This window comes from Canis lupus, chromosome 16, assembly GCF_048164855.1.
Source record: "Canis lupus baileyi chromosome 16, mCanLup2.hap1, whole genome shotgun sequence".
NCBI classification, from domain to species: Eukaryota; Metazoa; Chordata; class Mammalia; order Carnivora; family Canidae; genus Canis; species Canis lupus.
In genome coordinates this window covers 9,784,223-9,806,252 of record NC_132853.1, presented here as the reverse complement: position 1 = coordinate 9,806,252, position 22,030 = coordinate 9,784,223, and the positions used below count along the sequence as shown (strand labels likewise).

Below are 22,030 nucleotides of genomic sequence, written 5' to 3'. Positions count from 1 at the left end.
CCCTACTGTGAAGATCGGCAAAAGGTACAAGAGTGTCCTGGTGAACTGGCAGGTGGGGAGTCCCTCCGGTAGCCTCACTCAGGCCTCTCTGAGTACTGGCCTCACTGGAGCTGCTACCCTGACCAGAGGCCATCTCTGGATCTTCCAGGCAGCATGTCCAGGGCTGGGCAGAGGCAGAAGACCACATGGACACCACTCTGCACAGAAGGAAACTGAGGCAGCTGCCTCATCCCTGGCAGTGGCTTGGTGATCCATGCTTGAGTGGGGGCAATAACATGCCCACCAAGCTCCCTCCACATCTAGGAGGAGTGGCTCTGGTAAGACTGTCCAGACTATGTCCCCTGGGCCTCCAAACCCCCTGACTCCTTGCCCAACCTCCAGAGATCCCTGCATAATCTGGTCCAAACAACCCTCCACAGTGTGCACCCCTCACCCCTTCCAGCCTCCTAGGACTTACTACCCAGGGATGCCAAAGTCTTTGTTTCTCAGAGCCCCCTGCCACCACTGCCTATCCCCATGGCCCCCTCCAGGTTGGCCTCACCTCCAAGCCTGGCCTCAGAGGCCACTTCCTCAGACCTGTATGCAAGCTCAGACTTTAGGCCAGATTGCCCTGGGTTCACACCCCCAGCAGGGCCATGTCACAGCCCTGTGACCGGGAAGCTCCTGTGGTAGCTCCTGGAACCTCCGTTTCCTAGTTTGAGAATGCTGTCAGTGACTCCTGCTTGAGGAGGGTGTGTTGGGGACTAAAGCAGGAGATGAAGGTGTCCAAAGTATTGGACTGTGGGGCACTTGGGGGCTGCCAGGAACAGAGGGAGGGATGTAGAGGAGGAAAAGGCAGCCTGACCTTCTCCCCGCCCAGACTGGAGGCCACCTCCACCTCCCCTGACCCAGTCATGAACCCACGTGGCACATGGGGGCCAGGACGGCAGGTGGGAGATATTTCCTGTCTCTCTGTCCCTAGGTCTCCATATCCACTCAGGCCAGCGGCCCTGCCTGGCAGGACTGGAGGTGGCCCCAGCCTAAGAGGATGTGAGTCAGGTCACTGAGCACAAGGACTGGAGACAAGGACTCATGGGACTAACCCCTCAGCGACCCCGTGGCGGTGCGTGCCTGCTGCAAGGTGGGGTCCCATGCACATGCTTTCTGCTGGTCTGCGTGCACCTGTGCAGGATCCACCGGCCTCCAACCGTTGGTGAGACAACAGCGCCCAACCAGAGTGCTCTGCGTCAAACCCTCTCAAACGGTAGGTGCCACCTAGACACGCTGAGCGACATGATGATGTTCCTCCTCCAACCCCTCCTGGGGCAATTGGGAACCTAAGTCAGGAGAGACAGGGACTGGCCTGGGACCCACCGGGTGAGCAGAGGCTGGAGGAGAAGGGTCCTCTTCCTAGGCCCAGACTTCACCTTCCTGGGGAGGGGGGATTTCCTTTGGGGATGAGAGCCCCTAAGGTCCTGGGTGACCCCTGCGCACCGCTCCCATATGGGGCCCTTTCCTCTGAGCATCCTCGTGTGGGCCCAGGTACAAGGTTGTGCCTGCACGCACACACACGAACTAGCTCCCCAGGTGGGATCAAAGGAGGAGTGGACCCTGGGGGTGATAAGGGGGAAAGAAGGAAGAGGTAGGAGGCAGCTGGACCGTGGGATGAGGGCATTGACTCCTGGGAACTGCCCAGGACCGTGGCATGAGGAGAGGAGATGCCAGGCTGAAGGTCAGTGGGTACCCAGGGTGCCTCGCCACGGGCACCCACGCTCTAGAGCAGCCCGGCCCTTCCAGTTCACTTGGCTGGAGATGCTCAAATAAGCAGCCTACTGTCCTGCTGTGTCCTCGTGACCCGGGATGTGTTCTCAGGAAGCCCGCAGTGAGAGCCTTTTCCATGCTACAGACTGTAGGTGACCTGTCACCCCGATGGCTCCACCATGTGCCTGGAGGGGCCCACAAGGAACACAGAGAGGCCCAGTCCGGCCAGACACTGCTGTGATCCCACCGAGCAGCCCCATCGCCCTCCTTTGTGTGTGTGTGTGTGTGTGTGTGTGTAAGTAAAGAGGGGTCATGTGGGGTGCGCCCACCCTGAGCAGGAGAAGGCTGATGAGGGCACAGATGCCTGGTGGGCAGGTGCTGTTCACTCCCCAGGTCCAGGCTGCCTGGTGGGATAGGGTGGGGGGAGGCCGTGCCCTTCTGCCCAGGGCTGACCCCAGCCCTGCAAGGATGGGTCGCTGTGTCCCGGGTGCAAGGCTGTTCACACCCAGCTCTGTGTGTGATCTGGGAGCACAGGGGGTGTGGGCAGGAGCACAGGGAGGAGGTCCGGGTGGGGCTGTGAGGCCTCCGGGTGGCTGCCCGTCCCCCTCTTTGCAGAGCACTGCAGAGGCTGGAGGTGAGAGGTGGGGGACACCAGGTCCCACCTCCCTCCAGTGGTACAGTTGTGCCCCGCCCCCCAGCAGGGCCAGCGTGGACGTGGGGACGGAGTCTCCACAGAGTGGTCTCCAGGCCACAGTCCCTGGTCATCCTACACTGAACTCTGGTCCTAGAGCCGGAACTCACGGAAACTGACTTCCAGAGTGAGAAGCTGGGGCGGGGTATCTGTGGGTGTCTGGGCAGGGGTAGGGGCTGGGCCCCACGGGGAGGAGCCTCAGAGGCTGGGGTGGGGCAAGGAGCCAAGACTGGGCTCAGAGCACCCAGCTGGGGTACAGCCGTAGGGGAGACATCCTGGGGGTGAGGTTCCTTCTTGGCTGCGGCCCCTCTGGGAGGCCCTCAACTGGGTCTGTCCCTACAGGGGCTCACAGAGAGGCAGGCATGTGGGGGGTCTCTCTCCTCTCACACAGGGTCCCCATCTGACCCCTCAAAGCCCCTCTCACGACCCCTCTCACAGAGGTGGAGCAGCCAGGACCGGGGTGGGAGCCTGCACCCCTCCAGAACCTGAGGACTGTCCTACAGCCAGAGGGCCCCCTGCAGAGGCTGCTCCTGCATCTGGAGCTCTGGGGGGAGAGGGGGTGTCCACAGAGACTCCTGCAGGGGCCCTGGAGCCAGCAGGTGTCCTGACAGGGGTGCGGGGACAGGTGCCACCTGTACAGGGAGAGCTCCTGGCTCCTGGTCCCCCTCCTCCTGCAGGAAACCAGGCCCTGCTCTGGATGGGGTAGACCCGCAGGGGGCGCCAGCTGCCACCACCCTGAATGTACCTCCTGCTCCACAAAGTCACCCTGATGTCCCCCTAGGAATGTATCTGTGACCCCCTGGGTGCCTCAGCGGTTAAGTGTCTGCCTTCAACTCAGAGCGTGATCCCAGGGTCCCGGGATCAAGTCCTGCATCGGGCTCCCTATGAGAAGCCTGCTTCTCCATCTTCCTGGGTCTCTGCCTCTCTCTCTGTGTCTCTCATGAATAAATAAATAAAACCTCTAAAAAAAAAGAAGAAGAAGAAAGAAGAAAGAAGAAGAAGGAGAAGGAGAAGAAATGTTCTTCTTTATTATGGTTTCTCTTAGGGGCAGGATTTTTTGTTTTTTTCTATTTCACTTTTTTTTTAGAATCATACATTTTAGGCTTTAAATAAAAGTACATTTTATTTAACTTCACTATTTACTAGCATGAATAAAATTTAGAATGCCCTGCATCTACTGTGTAGTCACAGAATATCTCAGTCCCCAAAGGACACCCTGACCCAGAAGCCCTCCCTGCCCATTTTTCACCCAGCCCAGCCCCTGGAAGCCTAAGCTGCTTTCTCTCTCTGTTCCTTTAAGTGTTCTGGATGTTCCCTGAAGTGGAATCACCCAGGAGGTACCTTTGGCTGCCCACAGATTTTCAAACAGGACCCCGTATGTGTGTGTGTATTTGACCCAGAATTCCCCTATTTCGGTACTGAAATCCCTGAAGGATGAAAGAGGAGATCATAACAGAGGCCCCTTGAATAAATATGGGCACACTCTAGTGGTCGAGACCCTGATCCTTCTGGGACCCCACAGCCAGACCCCAGGCAGGAGCCCAGACAGTGGGTTCCTCCTGTGGCCAACACAGAAACAGGGGAATTGCAGAAAGCTGGAAGACACCCCTCGGAGGGCAGAAGCATTGTCACAACCCAAGGCCAGAGAAAGGTTTCACAAGCCTCTGGTGCAAACACTGCTCCATGTCCATGGGGTCTACAGGAACAGAGACCAACACACGCACGTGCAAGGGGAGGGGAGGACGCAGGGAGTATGTGTCAGAGACGGGAGCTCCCGGGGAGGGACTCTGGCAAAGGAAACCCTATGGGGCAGCGCTGGTCACCCTCAGACCGGCAGGTACATGGTGCGGGGACCAGCGGCCCTGGTGAGGACGTGAGGGAACAGAGGCCCCCGCAGGTCACTGGAGAGAAGGGTGACGGCACCCGTGTCTGGGAGAACAGGGAGCAGCACCCATCCCAGCCAGCAGGTGCACACATCACCTGCCGTTCTCGGCCTCAGACTCACCCCCCGGAAACCCTGGCACGGTTTTTCAAAGGTGTATTTTCAGGAGGCTTCATCACGACGGTCGGGGAGATGGCAGGGAAGGGACAACACTGGTGCCGAGGAGGTGGGTGGCATCCCCGGTCCCAGTCCCCCTGCAGGAGGCCCTGTAGCTACTGTCATCGCACCCCTCAGGGCACAGATCCGGGAAGGCCCTCCTGAGTCCCCTCCTGCCACCCGGCCCCTGGGCACCTTCAGAGCTGTTGGAGGAGGCGGTGGAGAGGATCCAGGATGACGGCAAGTCCGTACGGGGAGGACCGCTGCTCAGGGCCTGTGCCACCATCCAGGGCCGGGGCTGTGATGCCCTGGGACCTCACCCCAAATACTAGCTCCTGGCGTATGGACCCCACTTCTGTGGTTTCCCTTCCCCCATCCACCCTCCTTCCCTTTCATCCCATCCTTCCTCCCCTCCCTTCCTCTCCATCCTCCCTCCCTCTCTCCCATCCTCAGTAGACCCAGAGGATCTGGGTCCCTGCTGTGCACCAAACACTGGGGTTTCAACAGTGTGCACCCCCGCCCCCGTGCCCCCCCCCCACATGACACTCAGGTCCACTGTGGGAGGTGACAGGGGCAGGCCTCAGGGTTAGCAGCGGTGATGAACACCAGGAATCTGCTCCTGAAAACAGAGGCCCTTGCACAAACAAAAGAATGAAGACACTCAAGCTGGGCACTTCCTCTAGAAGAATCTAGTCTAGTGAGGACAAGTAAGTATATCCTAGACTCCATGCAATGTGTGTTACAATGGCTCATACACACTGATTCCTGGAACCAACAGAGTCCCTCATCCAGTGTTGAGTGGGGTTTTGTGACACAACTTTTCTGACCAAATGACAGCGTTTCTGCCAATATTTCCAGGGCCTTTTGTTCTCCCAAGGGTCCCTGTGATCCTCTGACCCGGATGTCATCCCCCTTGGGAAGCTCGGTCCTGCTGTCTTTCTTGTGTCCTGCCTCTTCTGGGCCCCCTCAGGGACCTCCCCAGCCAGGGACACCCTGGCCAGGACTCCCCACCTCATGAGTCCCGTGCTTTGTGCGAGGCCTGTGCAGTCCCGCAGTGGCCACTTGGCATCTCTCCTTGCAGCGCCAGCGTCTTCCGGAGCTGGCCTCCTCTGAGGACTCTGGGGGGCCAGCCTCTGACATGTCAAGGGCATGGGCACACGAGTCTGGAGGGTCCAGAAGGTCTGCTCCCAGTCCCAGCATGTGGAGTGTGGGCAGAGAGAGGTCCCCCAGCAGCGGGGAACTTGGGTCAGGGAGCCCGAGGGAGGAGAGGGAGCAGCGGGGGCCTGGCCCTCGGGCCCAGTGGGAGCCCACTTCCCACCCACACGGGCTCTGTCCCCAGGGCTGGAGGCCGTGTCTGCCTTTCCAGGCTGCAGGCTGGCAGTTGCTGGCAGGAGCGCAGGCCCCCTGGTGCAGGAGGGAGCCCTCAGGCAGGGAGGGGGCCTACTCTGTGTGTAGCAAGGTTGTAAACAAGGAACAGAGAGGGTTAGGGGCATCCACAAAGTGCTCAGCGGGCGAGTGACCCAGCGTCCACTGTGGTAGAGCCTGGAGCCATGCCCCGGGTGCTTGATAACAGGGAACCCCCCGCACCATGAGCATCTGCCTCCCCTTGCCACATGGGGGTCTCGACCTGGGTCCCCCTCTCCTGCCCGCCCTACATATCACATGTGTGGTAGGACCCCCAACGGCCACCGCGGGTGAGCCACGGGGTGTAGTCACCCCAGCTGCCTCTACATGAGCCGGAGCCCGAGGGCAGAACTGGATTCATCTGTGTGGGAACCTCTCCCATGGGGACTGGGGTTCCCCCGGCTCTGAGCAGAAATTGAGGTGCCAAGGACTCTCCTGGGTTGTAAGTAACAGCCAGGTGTCCCTGCTCTGAGGGCACAAGGCCGCTCCTTCCCTGCATGTCCTCCCTTTTGGCTGGTTCACCTTCTCCTGAGCAGGGATGTCAGAGGCCCTGGGATATCTCAGTCCCCTCCCCACACACACACCGTGGCCGATGCCACGTCCAGAACACACTTCACATCCAACACCAAGTACACACATGCGCACACACACTCCATGAGACCCTGACTCTTCCTGGGAGAGCGGCTCTCTGACATTCTCTATCTGCATTAGAAACCTCGGTCTATTCCTCTAAGTGGGTTTGTGGCCCACCAAGCGGTGGTATCGGCCAGGGACCCCAGAGCCCCCTGCTGCGCCCTGGAGGCATCTCCTGTGGGGCTCTCAGCTACAGGCAGATGTGCCCATATGTGCAGGGGACACCTGGGCGCATGTCTTTAGGCCCTTCCTCTGGTTCCTGGAAGGAGACAAAGTGGATCAACCGGGAGGGCATCTCATGCCAGGAAGAGAGCAGACCTCTCCCTGCGCTCGGGAGGGAGTGTCCACTCCCTTGGCCGCCTCGAGGGCTCCAAGTTTCAGGGTTTGGGGAGGAAACCGTGTGGGCTTGGTAGTTGGGAGATGACATTGATTTACTTATATTGTTTTCACATGACGAAGGAGGCTGGACCTTTGTCGCTCTTGGCCATTTCCAAAGCGCCAGCCCTTCTCTCTAGCCTGGGGTGAGCCTGCGGCGCTCACAGGCCTCTCAGAACATGCCCTGGGTCCTGTCTGGGTCCGGGTTCTATGCCCGTGCCCGGCCGGGCAGCTCCTCTCCTGGATGCAGGGCCGGGGCTCAGATCTGTGCCTGTGGGGTGCTGTCCTGTTCTCTCCCCGGGTCTGCTCCAGGGTACAAGCATGCTGACCTCAGAAGACCTTGGTGGATCTGCTCCCCGTGACCAGACTGATGCCAAACAGGGGAGCAGTGGGTTCTGCCTGGGGCCAGGCCAGGCCTTAGCTAGTGTGGCATGATGGGACTTTGATTAACGAATGACCCTCAAAATTCAATAAAAAAAGAGTGGGGGGAGGGGTTGCCTGAGTGGCTCAGTTGGTTAAGCGGCTGCCATCAGCTTGGGTCATGATTCTAGGGTCCTGGCATGATCCTGGGGTCCTGGGATGGAGTCCTGCACAGGGCTCCCTACTCAGCAGGGAGTCTGCTTCTCCCTCTGCCTCTGTAGCTCTCCCTGCTCATGCACTCGCTGGCGCTCTCTCTCTGTCTCAAATAAACAAATAAAATCTTTTAAAAAATTTAGAACAAGAATGCCCCTCAGATTCAGCTGGCTTCCAGGTAGACTGAGCACCAGGCTGCACCCCCCCTTGTTCCTCTGAACACAAAGGACAACAAGGAACAGAAGAGCAGGGTCCCTGGGGGTCAGAACTGGCCCAGTGCTCACCAGCCCACACATGTCCTAAAAACCCCACTCTTGGAGCACCTGGGTGGCTCAGTGGTTAAGCATCTACCTTCCGCTCAGGTGGTGATCCCAGGATCCTGGGATCAAGTCCCACATCGGGCGCCCCTCAGGGAGCCTACATCTCCCTCTGCTGTGTCTCTGCCTCTCTCTGTGTGTCTCTTATGAATAAATAAAATCTTTTTTAAAAATAAATATAAATAAACCTCACTCTTTTGGGGTGTCAGGTGTATGTTGTTCTGATGATACTGAATGCAGAAGCCCAGTGTCACAAACACAGGACAGAGCTGCTCAGGGTGATGCTGGGATGAGGCCTGGAATCCCCCACCCGCCATATACACCCCAGGGCCCCATCCCTCCGGGGCTCTGAGAGGAAGAATGGGAGGAATCCATTGCCTCTTTTTATACCAGGAGAAGCAGGTTTCATCCAAGATCTCCCAGAAAATTGAGGTCAGAACCCTGAGCAGGTGGGCTGAGACTTAGGGTCTGTCCTCAGGCACCTGTCACCTGTCGCTGTCCACCCTGTGGCACCGAGACCCCACAGGGCTAAGATGGATGTCTGGGTCTAACCTGGGCTTTCTGCGGCCTTCTGCTGGGCTCCCAGGGAAAAGGCTGGCCCTTGCTCCAGACAAAAGGTTGTTCCTCAAGGTCAAAAAAGAGAGGTCCACGCACTGGAGGCTCTGCACACCTTCCCACCTATCCTTGGAGATTGAGGTCCAGGGACCTGCTGTCTCCTGCTATTCCTGATCATTCCAAGTCTCCAAGGCATGTTCCACCATGGAGCCCCTTCTTTCTGGGAAACACTCTGAGGCATCCTCCAGGATCCCAGAGATAGGTCACAGCAGGGGGTCAACTGTGAAACTCTGTGGGTTGTAGGGAGCCTGAGGATCAGCTTTTGAGGCCCGGACTCTCAGCCCGGCTTGGCCACTAACCGGAAGAGGAACCACTCCCTGGGATGCTGCCCAATCCCCTTGGTGAACTCACTCCCATTTTACAGATGGGAAGCCCGAGGACAGGTGAGGGTAATGGTCCCTTGGTTATCGAGGGTAGCACGGGCATAGCCCCTCCACCACAGGCCTCACTTGGGATGGTCCAAAGCTGCTGGACAAGGAGCTGATCCCAGCAATAAGACCACTGGCCTGTGGCCTGTGATCAGAATTTATCATTTAACCCCTTCTTGGGTCAGCTCCTTGCGAGTAGGAACTGTGTCGCTTCATTGCTGTAAGCCCGAACCCTCAGAACAGTGCCAACATGTAGCACACACAGTTTCTTGGATAAAGAGACAAATGAATCTATGTAAGGTCCTGTTCTATTACAGATGAGAAATCGCTTGTGTTAACTGTCCATGTGTGAACGCGTTCACGTATGCATTTGGCGCCCTGTCCATTCGTCCATCCATCTGCCCGTCCACTCCCTGTGTGCTGACATCTAGAACGAGATAGTGAACCTCAGATGCCGCCCCCACTCACACTCACAGCCAGGAAGGGAGCGTGAAACCCCCATGGCCCTCCTCATCCTAAAAAGATATTTAAGTAATAGGGTTTTTTTTTTTTTAATTCCATATATATATATGGACAGAGCAAGCGAGAGGGTGGGGGCAGGTGGAAATCCAGTGTACAAATTTCTCCGGCCGCTCCCTCTGCCTCTGCTTTCATTGTTTGGCTCTTGTTCTTTCAGATTCTCCTCCTGGCTCCCTTGAGCGCTTCGGGTGTCTCTGCCTGGGTTCCTAGGTTAGCCACCTACATGCTCCCTTTAGGAAGGCGTCCAAATGCACAAATGCACGCCCTGCACTCCCTCCCATCTTCCGCCCCCTCCCCAGTTTTTGGTGCCATATGCTTTAAGTCATGAACATCCCTTCCCATCTTCCTTCACCTTTCTTTCCGCCCAGCCCTGAGGCTGTCCTAGGTTGAATCTCTCTTCTCCTGGGAGTTGAGGGAGTAGGGCTGGTTGGGTCAGGAGAGGGCCATGGTCCTGGCAGAGTGCCGGCCTGCCTGCCACGGCCATGGGGCTGGGTGAGCCCTGTCTGGCTCGCCTCTTAATTACCAGGGAGGAATCATTGTCCAGAAGGCACAGCGGGGAATTTGGTGAAGAAAACTGCTCAGGTTGGAAGCCAGCTCGCACCTGGCTACCCAGAGGTGGAAATGTGTCCAGGTCACTCTGGTGGTGCTAACCATGATTCCTGAGTCTCAGCCTGCAGGCCCTTAGAGCATCTCCCCGCTATCTCCCTTGGTTATACAGCTGCAACTAGAATCAGCAAAAATGTCAAGAGTTGGTAAAGCCTGTGACTCTCCATCTCGGGGTCTTGAGTTCAAGTCCTATGTTGAGGGTAGAGCTTACTTCAGAAAAAAATAGTTCCAGACTGGCTCCCAGAGAACCAGTGTTTGCAGCTAAAAATGGAAACAGCCTTTCAGCCAGCACTCACCAGTTCCCCCACACTCTGGAGACACAAGCCCTGCCTTATAGGGCGACACCCCTGAAGACTGTGGGCAGCTATGCCCAGGGGTCAGGAAGACCTGGGCCTATGAGCTGCAGGCTGCATCCTTGTGACCCTGAGCAAACCTGTGACCTCTGGGAGCCTGGATGGTCCTCCCTTCTTTCTCATGTGGTTCGCTGTATCCACTCAGCGTCCTCCTTACCGCGCCCTCATTCACTGTCTGGGCGCCTCGCTCTTCGTCCCTGTGTATGTCCCTCAACGGTGCCCAAGCAAAGGCCTCTGCCCCCAGGCCCCGGGCCCTCAGTGAGCTGTCAGAGGGCCGCCCCCGCCCCGGGGGACGAGGGTCGGTGCTAAATGCTACCCAACAAGCCCTAGGAGGAAAGTACGGCAGTTCCCGCGGGGCGGGGCGGGGCGGGGCGGGGCGGGAACAGGGCAGACTCAGGGAGATTCCAAGACCAAACCGCATGGCTGTGCCCTAGGCCAGCCCGCCAGCCCGGAGGCCGGGAGCAAGGGGAAAGCCTAAACCGCAAAGGAAGCGGAACGTACAGCTGGGTTTTCCTTCCTGCGATTGTTCCGTTCTTCTAAAAACATGAAAGTTTTTCTGATTTCTCCAGCCCTCACGCTCACCCTGAGCTCCCGGATGGGCTCTTCTCTCTGCGGGCCTTGGCCCCGGGCTGGAGAGGCCGCAGGACCCCAGCAGAGGGAGGAGCCCAGGGCCCATCTGCTCCCCGGGACCGGGGCGGGGCGCGGCGGGCACCTCCCTGCCCCGCCGGCCCCGCCCCCGCCCGCCGGCCCCGCCCCGCCGGCCCCGCCCCCGCCCCCGCAGGCCCCGCCCCCAACCCCGCGGCCCGCCCCACCCTCGGGTCAGCCCGGGGCGCGGCTGTGGGCGCGGCGTGGCCACCGGGGATCGCGCGGCGCCGGCGAGCCGCGCCCTGGCCTGCGTGTGGAGGTGCGCCCCTCCCTCGGTCCTGGAGCCCGTCCGGCCGCAGGGTGAGTCGCGCTCCCCGGCCCCGCGCCGCGGCGCCCGCAAGCGCCCTGAGCCCCGGCCCGCAGCGGCGGGCGGAAGTCGCCTGCGGGTCCCGGCCCGGACAGCGGCTGCGGCGCCCCCTGGCCGAGGGGCACGGGAGCTGGGGGGTGGGGGGGGACAGTGACTTGCCCAAGGTTCCCGAGCGAGTGAGCGCTGCAGCGCGTTCCCGCCGTCCCCCGAGAGCCCAGGCCCGGCGCCCGGAGCAAGGGTCCCTGCCACCTAGGCCCGCCCGCAGCCCGCCGCGGGGGCATCACGGCCGCCCCTCTCGGCGCAGCCCCCGCCCCGGCCGGCCGGTCCCCGCGGGGCCCACTCGGGCTCCATTTCCGGGGTCCCCCTCTTCGCCCCGGGAATCCTTCCCCAAGCCCCGCCCTGCGCTGCTGCCCGAGTCCCCAGGCTGGCCTGGCCTGCTGGCCGGGCCACGCTCTGCTCCCCGCCGAGGGCGGGCGGGGCCGGGGAGGGAGACCCGAGAGCCGGGACTAGCGGGCGGGCGGCCCCTCCCGAGGCACAGCCGTAGGCTTGGCTGAGCCCTGAGCCTCTGTCCCCATGTCCACCGACTGGAGGGGTCTCCGCTGGGGCTCCCCAGGGGAGGGCAGGGCAGCAAGGATGGGGAGCATTCCTTTGCAGGTGTTCCTCCACCCCGGAGCCCCCGGCTCAGAGCCTGACAGCCCTGGGAGAGGGGGGCGACTCACCAAGCCGGTCAGGCTCCCCAGGTGCCCGGGTTCAGAGGCTTCACCCAGCAATGCGCTGCCGCAGACTGGCCCTGGGCCTCGGATTCAGCCTGCTGTCGGGCATTGCCCTCTGGTCCCTGTGGTGAGCATGCCCCTGTGGGGCCCTCCCTTCACCCCAGACTCCTCCCTTTCTTGGCATCTCAACCCCCAAACCTTGGCCCCTTTACAGATTCCTAGGTCCCACCCTCCTCCCTTGGCACACCTGTCCCCCAACCCCAGCCCCAGAAAGACCAAACTAGTTCTGGTTTCTGGATTTTGCTTTGTACTGGCCTCCTGGCCTGTGCACTTGCTCATTCCTCTGCCTGGACCATCCTTCTAGCCCCATTAATGAAGACCACCTGTTCACACACCAAAATTCACCCCACGTGTTCCTTCTGTGTAGTCCTCCCACCACCACACCCTACTCCCCCATGTGTAGGGCCTGGCACCAAGAACATTCCTGTCCCGGGAATGAATGACTGGGTGAATAGTGGCCACACTGCAGAAGACCCAGAGGGCTTTGACCTCTGAGGTCAGCCAGACCCAGAGTGGCGGGGGATCCCCAAATGCACCCCACTGGGGGCCTTTGAGCCCATTAACGTGCACCAAGTGGGTTTTCAGCCTCGTGACAATCAGCAAGTGTTTTTCCTCTCCAGGATGTATATGGAGACCTGGCTGCCCTTCTCCTATGTCCCCTATTATCTCCCCTGCCCAGAGATCTTGTAAGTATGGGGCAGGGAGAATTTGGGCCCTTTGGGCTGCTTGCAGTGGGAACACTGGGAGAGTTTTCAGGTCCCTCCGCAGGTTATTTTGATAAGCATTGGGTCATTTATGGGCTGCCACAAATGTGGAGTAAAATGCCCATGTCAGTCCTCCAGCGTCCTGGCAAACCCTTGCTCCCCGCCCCCCTGCACCAGGTTTTGAGCTTGAGGTGCTACAGGGCTCTGAGCTTCACTGGCTTCATCTGTAAAATGGGATAGTTCTCCCCCCAACCCAGGCCACCTGGAACATAAAGTATGACAACACCTGTAAACAGTCTGCTGTAGCACGTGCCACTTGGGAGGTACTTGGGACACTTGCTCTTAGGACTTTGTTGCTAAATTTTGTGTGCAATGTGTATTTGAGGAGCAGATTAACATGTAGCCAGTCTTCCGCTACATAACGAACCTGACTTTTTTTTTTTTTAAGATTTATTTATTTATTCATTCAGAGAGAGCGAGAGAGAGAGGCAGAGACACAGGCAGAGGGAGAAACAGGCTCCATGCAGGAAGCCTGATGTGGGACTCGATCCCGGGTCTCCAGGATCACACCCCGGGCTGCAGGCAGCGCTAAACCGCTGTGCCACCGGGGCTGCCCCAAACCTGACTTTTTGATAGTTAAGAATGAAAAAGTGGGCTGGGTCAGTCTCAAGGGGGTATCTTCATGGTAGCTAAAGTCAAGTTTAAAATCTGGATCATAGCGACTCCTGGGTGGCTTAGCAGTTGAGTATCTGCCTTTAGTTCAGGTCGTGATCCCGGAGGGTTCTGGGATGGAGTTCCACATCAGGCTACCTGCAGGGAGCCTGCTTCCCCCTCTGCCTGTGTCTCTGCCTCTCTCTGTGTGTCTCTCATGAATAAATAAAATCTTTTAAAAATAAAATAAAATCTAGATCATGGACTGCTAATTAACCACAAGGCATGTTTCACTGTTAAAAACACAGAGTATATGGGATGCCTGGGTGGCTCAGGCATTGAGCATCTGCCTTTGGCGCAGGGTGTGATCCCAGGATCCAGGGTCGAGTCCCACATCAAGCTACTTGCTGGGAGCCTGCTTCTCCCTCAGCCTGTCTCAGCCTCTCTCTCTCTCTCTGTCTCTCTCTCTCTCTGTGTGTGTGTGTGTGTGTATCTCTCATGAATAAATAAATAAAATCTTAAAAAACACACACACAGAGTATAGTCAATTTGGAAGCTGGAAAGCAGAAAAGACAAAAGAAACAAACACATCTTGTGTCCAGCCAGTCTGAGTTATACTTTGCTTCCAAAGTTCATGGTCGACTCCCTGGTTGCTGTACTTTGAACAGACTGTGCATCTTACTTGGTTCTAAAACCAAAAAGGCTGCTTGCTATTGAAAATAGTTACGATCATATGTTTTTGAGATTTTTAGCCTGTGTTCCCAAAACTGGCTATATTCATCAGCGTGTGTTCATACTCTTTTGTGATCACCCCAGGAGCTGTGTCATAATTCTTGAATGCCTACCTTTTTCCCACCAATGACCAGGGAGCATTTCGGTTGTTTCCAATTCCCCAGGATTTTTTTTTTTTTAAGTTTTACTTATTTATTTGAGAGAGAGAGCATGAGCAAGGGAGAGGGGCTGAAAGGGAGAAGCAGACTCCCCGCTGAGCAGGGAGCCTGACATGAGACTCCATCCCAGGACCCCAAGATCATGACTATGCTGTGAAGGCAGATGCTTAACCAACTGAACCACCCAGGCGCCCCCTCCAATTTCCCCAGTTTTCTTTCTTTCTTTTTTTTTTCCCCCAGTTTTCTAAATGAGTTTGTAATGAGCAGCTTTAGATATAAAGCTTTTTCCATATTAAAAATCCTTTCATTTAATAGTTCCCACCCTGGGCCAGATGATATGGAGAGATTCTTGATCCATCTTGATAGATTGCTTTCCACATGCTCACACTCTCTTGTTCACACAGATGCCACTCCCAGGCCAGTCCTCGAAGCAGCACTGGGTGTTGGGAAAAGCAAAAACCAAACCACCTTGCTGATTGGAGAGATGGGGAAATGCTATCCCTTGGGGTTTGATTTCATTTCTTTAATTCCTACTGAGGCCCTCATTTCTCCCACATCCTTCCCAAGAACTAAATTTCCTCTTCCCTGATGCACCTGCTCCACGGCCTTCTCTCCCAGGCCTGTTTTGGGTTGTTTAGCACCACCTTTGGCCAAAAGTATTTGCTACTTTTTTTTTCTTTCTCCAGCTTGTCTATCTTCTGGTTCTACTCAGCTCTTTTTCTAATAGATTGAAGAATTTGTGTGTGTGTTAAATGGTCATTGCATCTTCCCATCTTTTCATCTAGATTTCTTTACTTTTAGTTTCCCTACCTATGAGTGTGAAGTCGGGTTTGTTTTGGGTATTTTTTTTGGGGGGTTGTCTGTTTGCTGTTTGTTTTTGGCTCCAGCTCATCTGTGGCTTCAGTATTCTTATGATTGACAAGCTGTTTAATGAGGCTAGAGTGTGGCTGGGCTTGGGGGGAAGCGGAGGCCAATTGCCAGGGCTGTGGTAGGGCTCTTCCTCCTCACCTGCTGCCTTTGCAGAGTGCCCTCACTTCCTGAGCGGGAACCTGACATGCTTGTTTGTGTGGAAACTAGGGCAGATGGCCAATTTGATGGACTCATTTTTAAAAATTGTTGATTCAACGGCTGCCTGGGTGGCTCAGTCAGTGAAGCACCTGCCTTCGGCTCAGGTCATGATCATGGGGTCCTGGGATCAAGCCCCACATCGGGCTCCCAGCTCAGTGGGGAGCCTGCTTCTCCCTCTCCCTCTGTTGCTCCCACTGCTTGTTCTCTCTCCCTCTGTCAGATAAATAAATTTTTTGAACCTTAAATAGATAAAAATTGTTGATTCAAGAGTTTAATCACAGGACAAACAAGTGTTACAGGATTCCGCTTATATGAAATCACTAGAATAATTAAATTCATAGAAACCGAAGTAGAATAATGGTTACTCGGGCTGAGGGGAGTCAGTGTTTCATGGGGACAGAGGTTCAGTTTGGGAAGATGAGAAAGTTCTGGAGAGGGATGGTGGGGATGGTTGCATGACAGTGTGAATGTGCTTCATGCCTCTGAACTGTGCACTTAAAAGTGGTTAAAATGCAGGCACCTGGGTAGCTGTGTCGGTTGATCGTCTGGCGCCTGGCTTCAGCTCAGTTCATGATCTCAGGGTCGTGAGATCGAGCCCTGCATCAGGCCCCATGTTCAGCAGGGAGTCTGCTTGAGATTTTTCTCTCTCTGTCCCTCTCCCCCTACTCATGTGCACATGTTCTCTCTTTCTCTCCCTCTAAAATGAATAAATAAATCTTTCTTTAAAAATGGTTAAAATTGTAAATCTTTGTTTTGTACATTTTGCCACCAAAAGAGAGAGAGAGAGAAACAGGGACTAAAAATTGGTAGGAAAACTTAAGAAGGCCAAAGGTAACATCAAAGATGCCATACTGAAAGTCCCTCAGTGAATGGCAGGTGCCATGTCCTCAGGTGGTCTGGCCTCACAGCCAGCCCCAGGCCTCTTCTGCAGCTGCTCCAACTGCGTGGGTAGCCTCGAGCGGGAAGGCCTTTGCCTTCTCTGGGCCTCACTTCCACCCTCTGGGGAAGGACTTTATTGGAGGGAGTCACAGGTCTGGCCCCAGGTCCTTCCAACCAGTTTGTGACCGAGCCAGAGGCTCTGTGCAACCTGCTTCCTGAGGACCCTCCTTCTCACAGCTCCACCCAGGTTGACGCTAGTGGAGGCTGGCCACAGGGGCTGCCTGCCAAGAAGGGAACAAGATGCCTGGACTGGAGAAGTGTTTGCTCTGTGCTGGGCACAGGCACATACCTTGACTCTCAGGGCAGCTCTGAGGGTGAAAGAAGTTTACCCATTTTATGCAGATGAGGAAGGGTGGGGGCTCAGTCAGGGTTTCCACTGCAGACCCAGAATGGAGGAGGGGGGCAGGCACCAGCAAGGGCAGGCTGGAGCTCAGGCAGGTGCTGACACAGTTTCTCCACGGAAACCTTAGCTCTGTTCTTCAGGCCTTCCCACCTGATTCCAGAGGGCCCACCCAGGCCATGCAGGATTATCTTTACCTAAGGGCAGCTGGGGTAGATGGTAATCACACCCACAAAATACCATCGAAGCTACGCCTTGATGGGTGTTTGTGTGCTCAGTGCTACAAGTGACCATCACCGTGGGCTCAGGGGACTCACCCAAGGTCCCCAAGCAGGAAGGTGGCAGGCAGAACAGGGCTTACCAGGTCTTTGCAGCCTCTCAAAACTTCTACCCACTGCCAGGCCCCTACAGAGTGACGTGTCTGAGAAAACGTCAGTCTTGGGGACGGACGGCACAAGGTCCAGCTCATTGCCCTGCCCCTCAGTGACCCGGAGAGACTGCTTCTGGGGGAGTACAACCCTTGTGGAGCGGGCAAAGCGTGGGGAAGCTTTCAGGGAGTGGGCCTGGAACCTGGATGGGTTCCTGCCCCATGGGGGTGTTTGCATACCCTCCACTCTGTCCTTCCTGCTCTGAGCATCTCAGTCCCCAGCCCTGGCACTAACAGCTCTCTCTCTCTCTCGCCTCTGCCACCAGCAACATGAAACTGCAGTATAAGGGGGAGAAGCCATTCCAGCCTGTGACACGGTAAGCAGACCACCATTTCCCCCTTTGTGACCCTGGGGGCTGCCCCCCCTCACCACTGGCCCTTCATGTTGCAGGTCACCGCACCCTCAGCCCAAGCTCCTAGAGCAGAGGTAGGTGTTGGGTAGGGCCTAGGTGCAGAATGGAGAGATCTGGCAGGAGGAAGGGTGTGGGGACATGAAGACGGAGGCAGAGCTCTAATTTAGAAGCTGGGGTGGTGGGGGTGTCAGGTGGCCTTGGGGTCCAGGTAGTCAGTCACTAGCTACGTGACCTTGAGCAGGTTACCCAACTGCTCTGAGATTTTTCTGTACAAGTGGATAATCATACCCACCCCATAGCAGGTTGAATGGAGGACTAGATGAGATGGGGTTTGCAAAAGGCACAGCTCGGGGCACCCAGTTCATTTGAGTGTCCGACTCTTGATCTCAGGGTTGTGAGTTCAAGTGCCACATTGGGTTCCACACTGGGCATGGAGCCTACTTAAAAAAAAAAAAAAGGTACACCTACATAGTAGGTGCTCACTCCACTTTCCCAGCTAATAGGGCCACCCCTCACCTGTTAGGCACTTAGCAGGCATGGAGTGCCAGGCTCACTTAGACACTTGATGTGCATTGACTCTTCCTCCTCTCAACCAAGCCGGGAAGGAGCTATGATCATCCCCACTTCCCACATGAGGATATGGAGGCCCAGAGACAGGGATGAAGCTGCCCAGGGTCACACAGCATGGGAGGCAGGGCCAGGATGAGGCTGAGGCTTTCCCAAGGGAAGGTCCTCAGTCCCCATGGCCTCCCCTGCTGCCAGGCCTACTGAGCTGCTGACGCTCACACCCTGGTTGGCGCCCATTGTCTCCGAGGGAACCTTCAACCCTGAGCTTCTGCAGCACATCTACCAGCCGCTGAACCTGACCATCGGGCTCACAGTGTTTGCCGTGGGGAAGTGAGTAGTGGGCTGGGTGGGTGCTTGTCATAGAGCCCTAGGAGCTTACAGTGGGGGAAGAGAGAGGACCTGGACCCAGGACCCTGCCCTGAACCGGAGGCTGTGCATGTGGGAAGGTAGGGAGTAGAGAGTAATGACAGGAGGGCTGCCTGGAGGAGGGGGTCTGGCCCTGGCATGGAAGGAGGGAGGTGGCCCAGGTGAGGGAGCAGCAGGAACCTTTGGGACAACACCCCCTTGGCCGCCTAGCCCCTCTCTGCTTCCCATGAACAATCCAGGCAGGTATGAAGGGCTGGAAATGCTCAAGACCATGTCACATAACTGGGGGCCCATGGTCAGGCCACAGGCAGGTCAAGCCCCGCCCTCAGGGCCCTCTCCCCCTACCCCCCACTCTGGACCTGCCTTCTCTCTGGATGCCTCCCATCTTCCTCTCCTCTCCCCCACCCCACCTGGCCTTGTCTTTAGAAGCCACCACCTCGCAGCCGCCCTCGGGTCTCTTTCTGGGACTCCTGAGGGAGAAACTATGATGGGGCCTCAGTACCTTGGGTGCTGGCCAGGCGGCAGAAGGCCCACCTGCTTCAGGTGATGCCCCTGGTCCCCTCACCTTTCACGTGGGCAGGGGTGGCCTATACTCTCCTCCACCTGGGACCTGCAGCCCCAGGCCCCCAGCACCACTCACCTTGCTTTGATGTATCCACTTACCCATCACGTGCTCACCTTCCTCTCTCTGAGCCTGTGTCTCTGCCTTTAAGATGGGGATTATGGGGGGTGCCTGGCTGGCTCAGTCAGTGGATTGGGTGACTCTTGATCTTGGGGTTGTGAGTTCAAGCCCTATGGCGAGTATAGAGATTACTAAAAAATAAATAAATAAATAAACTTTAAAATGGGGATTATGTATGGTGCCTGCCGTTACCGAGTTTGAGTCCCGAAGGAGCTAAGAATCCCTTACCACCTGGCACCTAGCAAGTGCTCACTAAAAGTTAGCTCAGTTTGTGAATTTAAGAATCCATTAAGTATCCTTCCTGTGATGGTCCTAAGAGGTGGTACTGTGACTGTGAGGATGTGAGACCAGAGAACCCCGGGGTTTCAGACCTGAGTTGCATTTCAAGGTGAGAAGCTAGGAAGGTGGACCCCAGTCTGTCGATCCCAGGCCCCGTGCCCACACACAGTGGGGACCCTGGGCAGTGACCCGTGGGGCTAAAGCAGATGATAAGCTCCTCATTCCTCATACCCCAGGTATACCCGCTTCGTCCAGCACTTCCTGGAGTCGGCTGAGCAGTTCTTCATGCAGGGTTACCAGGTGTACTACTATATCTTCACTAATGACCCTGCAGCCATTCCTCGGGTCCCGCTGGGCCCCGGCCGCCTCCTCAGCATCATCCCCATCCAGAGGCACTCCCGCTGGGAGGAGATTTCCACGCGCCGGATGGAGACCATCAGCCGGCATATTGCCCAGAGGGCACACCGCGAGGTGGATTACCTCTTCTGTGTCGACGTGGACATGGTGTTCCGGAACCCATGGGGCCCCGAGACCTTGGGGGACCTAGTGGCTGCAATTCACCCAGGCTACTATGCTGTACCCCGCCAGCAGTTCCCCTACGAGCGCAGGCATATTTCCACAGCCTTTGTGGCAGAGAACGAGGGGGACTTCTATTATGGTGGGGCGGTCTTTGGGGGGCGGGTGGCCAAGGTGTACGAGTTTACCACAGGCTGCCACATGGCCATCCTGGCAGACAAGGCCAATGGCATCATGGCAGCCTGGCAGGAGGAGAGTCACCTGAACCGTCGCTTCATCTCGCACAAGCCCTCCAAAGTGCTGTCCCCTGAGTACCTCTGGGATGACAGGAAGCCCCAGCCACCTAGCCTGAAGTTGATCCGCTTTTCTACACTGGACAAGGCCACCAGCTGGCTGAGGAGCTGACAGCAGAGCCAGGGCTCCATGAATGGGGCCCTAAGCCCCGCAGCCAGCTCACCCCAGCACAGCACCCAGCTCGCCCCAGCAGCCACCTTGCATCAGTGCCTCCCTTCTCGAGCCTCATGTGAGACCAGTCCAGTCTTGCCTAACTCAGTCTGTTAGCAGAACTCACCTGGAAAATGGATGCAGAAAGGCCTTCGTACACTGTAGAGGGCTGCCTCCCCATGAGGAGAAGGCAAAGACCACACAGCCCTAGAATCAGGAAGATGGGAGGCGGGTGAAGAAGTCCAGGGCCTGGCAGCCTCACCCAGCAGATGTGCCTTTGGGGCAGGCCCTGGAGTCAGCCCTACACTGTGCCTGAGACCCAACCTGTGCCTCCCTTCTGTTGCCTCTCGCCCTTAAAGTTGCACTTCTAAGCCGCTGCTGTGAAAGGCATCCCAGACCCCTCTTCTCTGGCTGCCGGGGGTCTTGGGGACTGTGAAGTCCCCCAGCCACACAGAGCCAATCCCTCGCTCAGCCTGGGAGTGAGCCTTTGCAGCAGAACAGGCCTGGCTCCCTCTGGTTGCCAGGTCTAGCCTGTGCCCCATGGTGGGCCACACTCGCTGGCACCAACCACCTCCTTTGTAAGAGGGTTTGGGCAGCTTTTAACAAAGGTGGTGTGGGAGGTGCCTGAATGGCTCCGTCGGTTGAGCGGCTGACTCTTGGTTTCAGCTCAGGTCATGATCTCAGGGTCTTGGGATAGAGCTCTCCTCCTCACTGCCCCATCCAGCTCCTTGCTCAGTGGGCGAGTCTGGTTGAGCTTCTCTCTCTCCCTCTGCTCCTCCCCCACTCACACGTGTGTGCACATTTGCACGCTCTCTCTTAAATAAATAAATCTTAAGAAAGAAAGAAAAGCTGGCGTGTGCTAAGCCCCAACCAGGGGATTTTCACCTGCATATCCGAGTGTCTGTGCGGCCAGGCCCTGGGGATCCAGGCAGCCTGGATTTTAAATACGGTCAATTTGCAGAGGGGGTTGGGGGTGCCCAGCTTTCCAGAAAATCTGGAGTTAAGCTGACTGCTGCAACAAACAGAATTTCACTCCTATCCTCCTGGGAGCAGGGTGAAGTGATCACGTGCTTCCGGACAGGCCATACTCCCGACAATCAAGGGAAGCCAGGCCCACCGGCTGGCCACCATGCGGCCACTCAGTCCCTGAGCCCATAAGGCACGTGTCTGCTGGCTCTCAGCCCTGTGAGGCCATCGGTGGGCGTGGGGCTCCGAGGCTGAGGTACAGGCCTGGGACTAGAAGGCCTGGGAGGGCAGCCCCCCCAGCACAGTAGTCCCAGAGGGACTCCAGAGCCCCCCACTCTGTCCTCCCCACCCCGTGGTTGTATCTGCCTGGCGGGACAGAGATGGGTCAGGGCGTGGGTCCAGGGTTGGGTGGCCCAGTGTTCCCTCCTTTGCGGGCAGCGGCACCTTGGCCACAGAGGGCACAGAGGGGTACTCTCTGGCCACATAAAGAGGAACAGGCACCCACCTACTTGGCCACCCCCTGGCAAAGCTGGGGGTCAGCCCAAAGCCCACTCCTCCTGTAGCCTGACTTCTGGCCAGTGAGCAAGGACAGATTGCCAGAGTGTGAGCAGAGGAGATGGATGGGCTGGAGAGAAGACAAGTCAGGCAGAGGTGCCAGGGTGCTTCCTGGATGAGGGATCAGGGTGGGCCCACAGCCTGTGTCCCACTGGGGAGACTGGGCATCAGGACCTGCCCCATGACGCACGTCGTGTTGAAAAAAGCGGGACTTGCCTTCAAGGAGCTTCCACATTGAGGCAGGGAGAGGCACCTTGGCATGGTGACCAGAGAAGGCCTCAGGGGGGAGGCGGCCCTGAGGCCCAGGCGGCAGCAGGATTGCAGGG

The 22,030-nt window shown here is 57.2% G+C and overlaps 1 protein-coding gene across 6 annotated transcripts; it reads left to right on the top strand.

Moving 5' to 3' along the window:
- The first annotated feature begins 11,043 nt into the window (after window positions 1–11,043).
- On the top strand, window positions 11,044–21,031 carry GBGT1 (globoside alpha-1,3-N-acetylgalactosaminyltransferase 1 (FORS blood group)). Of its 6 annotated transcripts, XM_072778527.1 has the most exons (7): window positions 11,044–11,177; window positions 11,839–12,024; window positions 12,578–12,643; window positions 17,243–17,293; window positions 17,368–17,403; window positions 18,092–18,226; window positions 19,460–21,031. In XM_072778527.1, the coding sequence occupies exons 2-7, from the start codon at window positions 11,954–11,956 to the stop codon at window positions 20,142–20,144; spliced, it is 1,044 nt and encodes a 347-aa protein (XP_072634628.1). In that variant the 5' UTR covers window positions 11,044–11,177; window positions 11,839–11,953; the 3' UTR covers window positions 20,145–21,031. The 6 variants fall into 6 exon arrangements, with proteins under 6 accessions (XP_072634628.1, XP_072634631.1, XP_072634629.1 ...); XM_072778530.1 differs by lacking the exon at window positions 12,578–12,643; XM_072778528.1 differs by lacking the exon at window positions 17,368–17,403.
- Window positions 21,032–22,030: the final 999 nt, after the last annotated feature.

Bases quoted from the DNA above. Each gene is read 5' to 3' on its own strand.
- GBGT1 (XM_072778527.1), top strand. From the start codon at position 11,954: ATGCGCTGCCGCAGACTGGCCCTGGGCCTCGGATTCAGCCTGCTGTCG. The intron at 12,025-12,577 runs GTGAGCATGCCC...TTTCCTCTCCAG, and splicing joins ATTGCCCTCTGGTCCCTGTG to GATGTATATGGAGACCTGGC. The intron at 12,644-17,242 runs GTAAGTATGGGG...CTCTGCCACCAG, and splicing joins CTCCCCTGCCCAGAGATCTT to CAACATGAAACTGCAGTATA.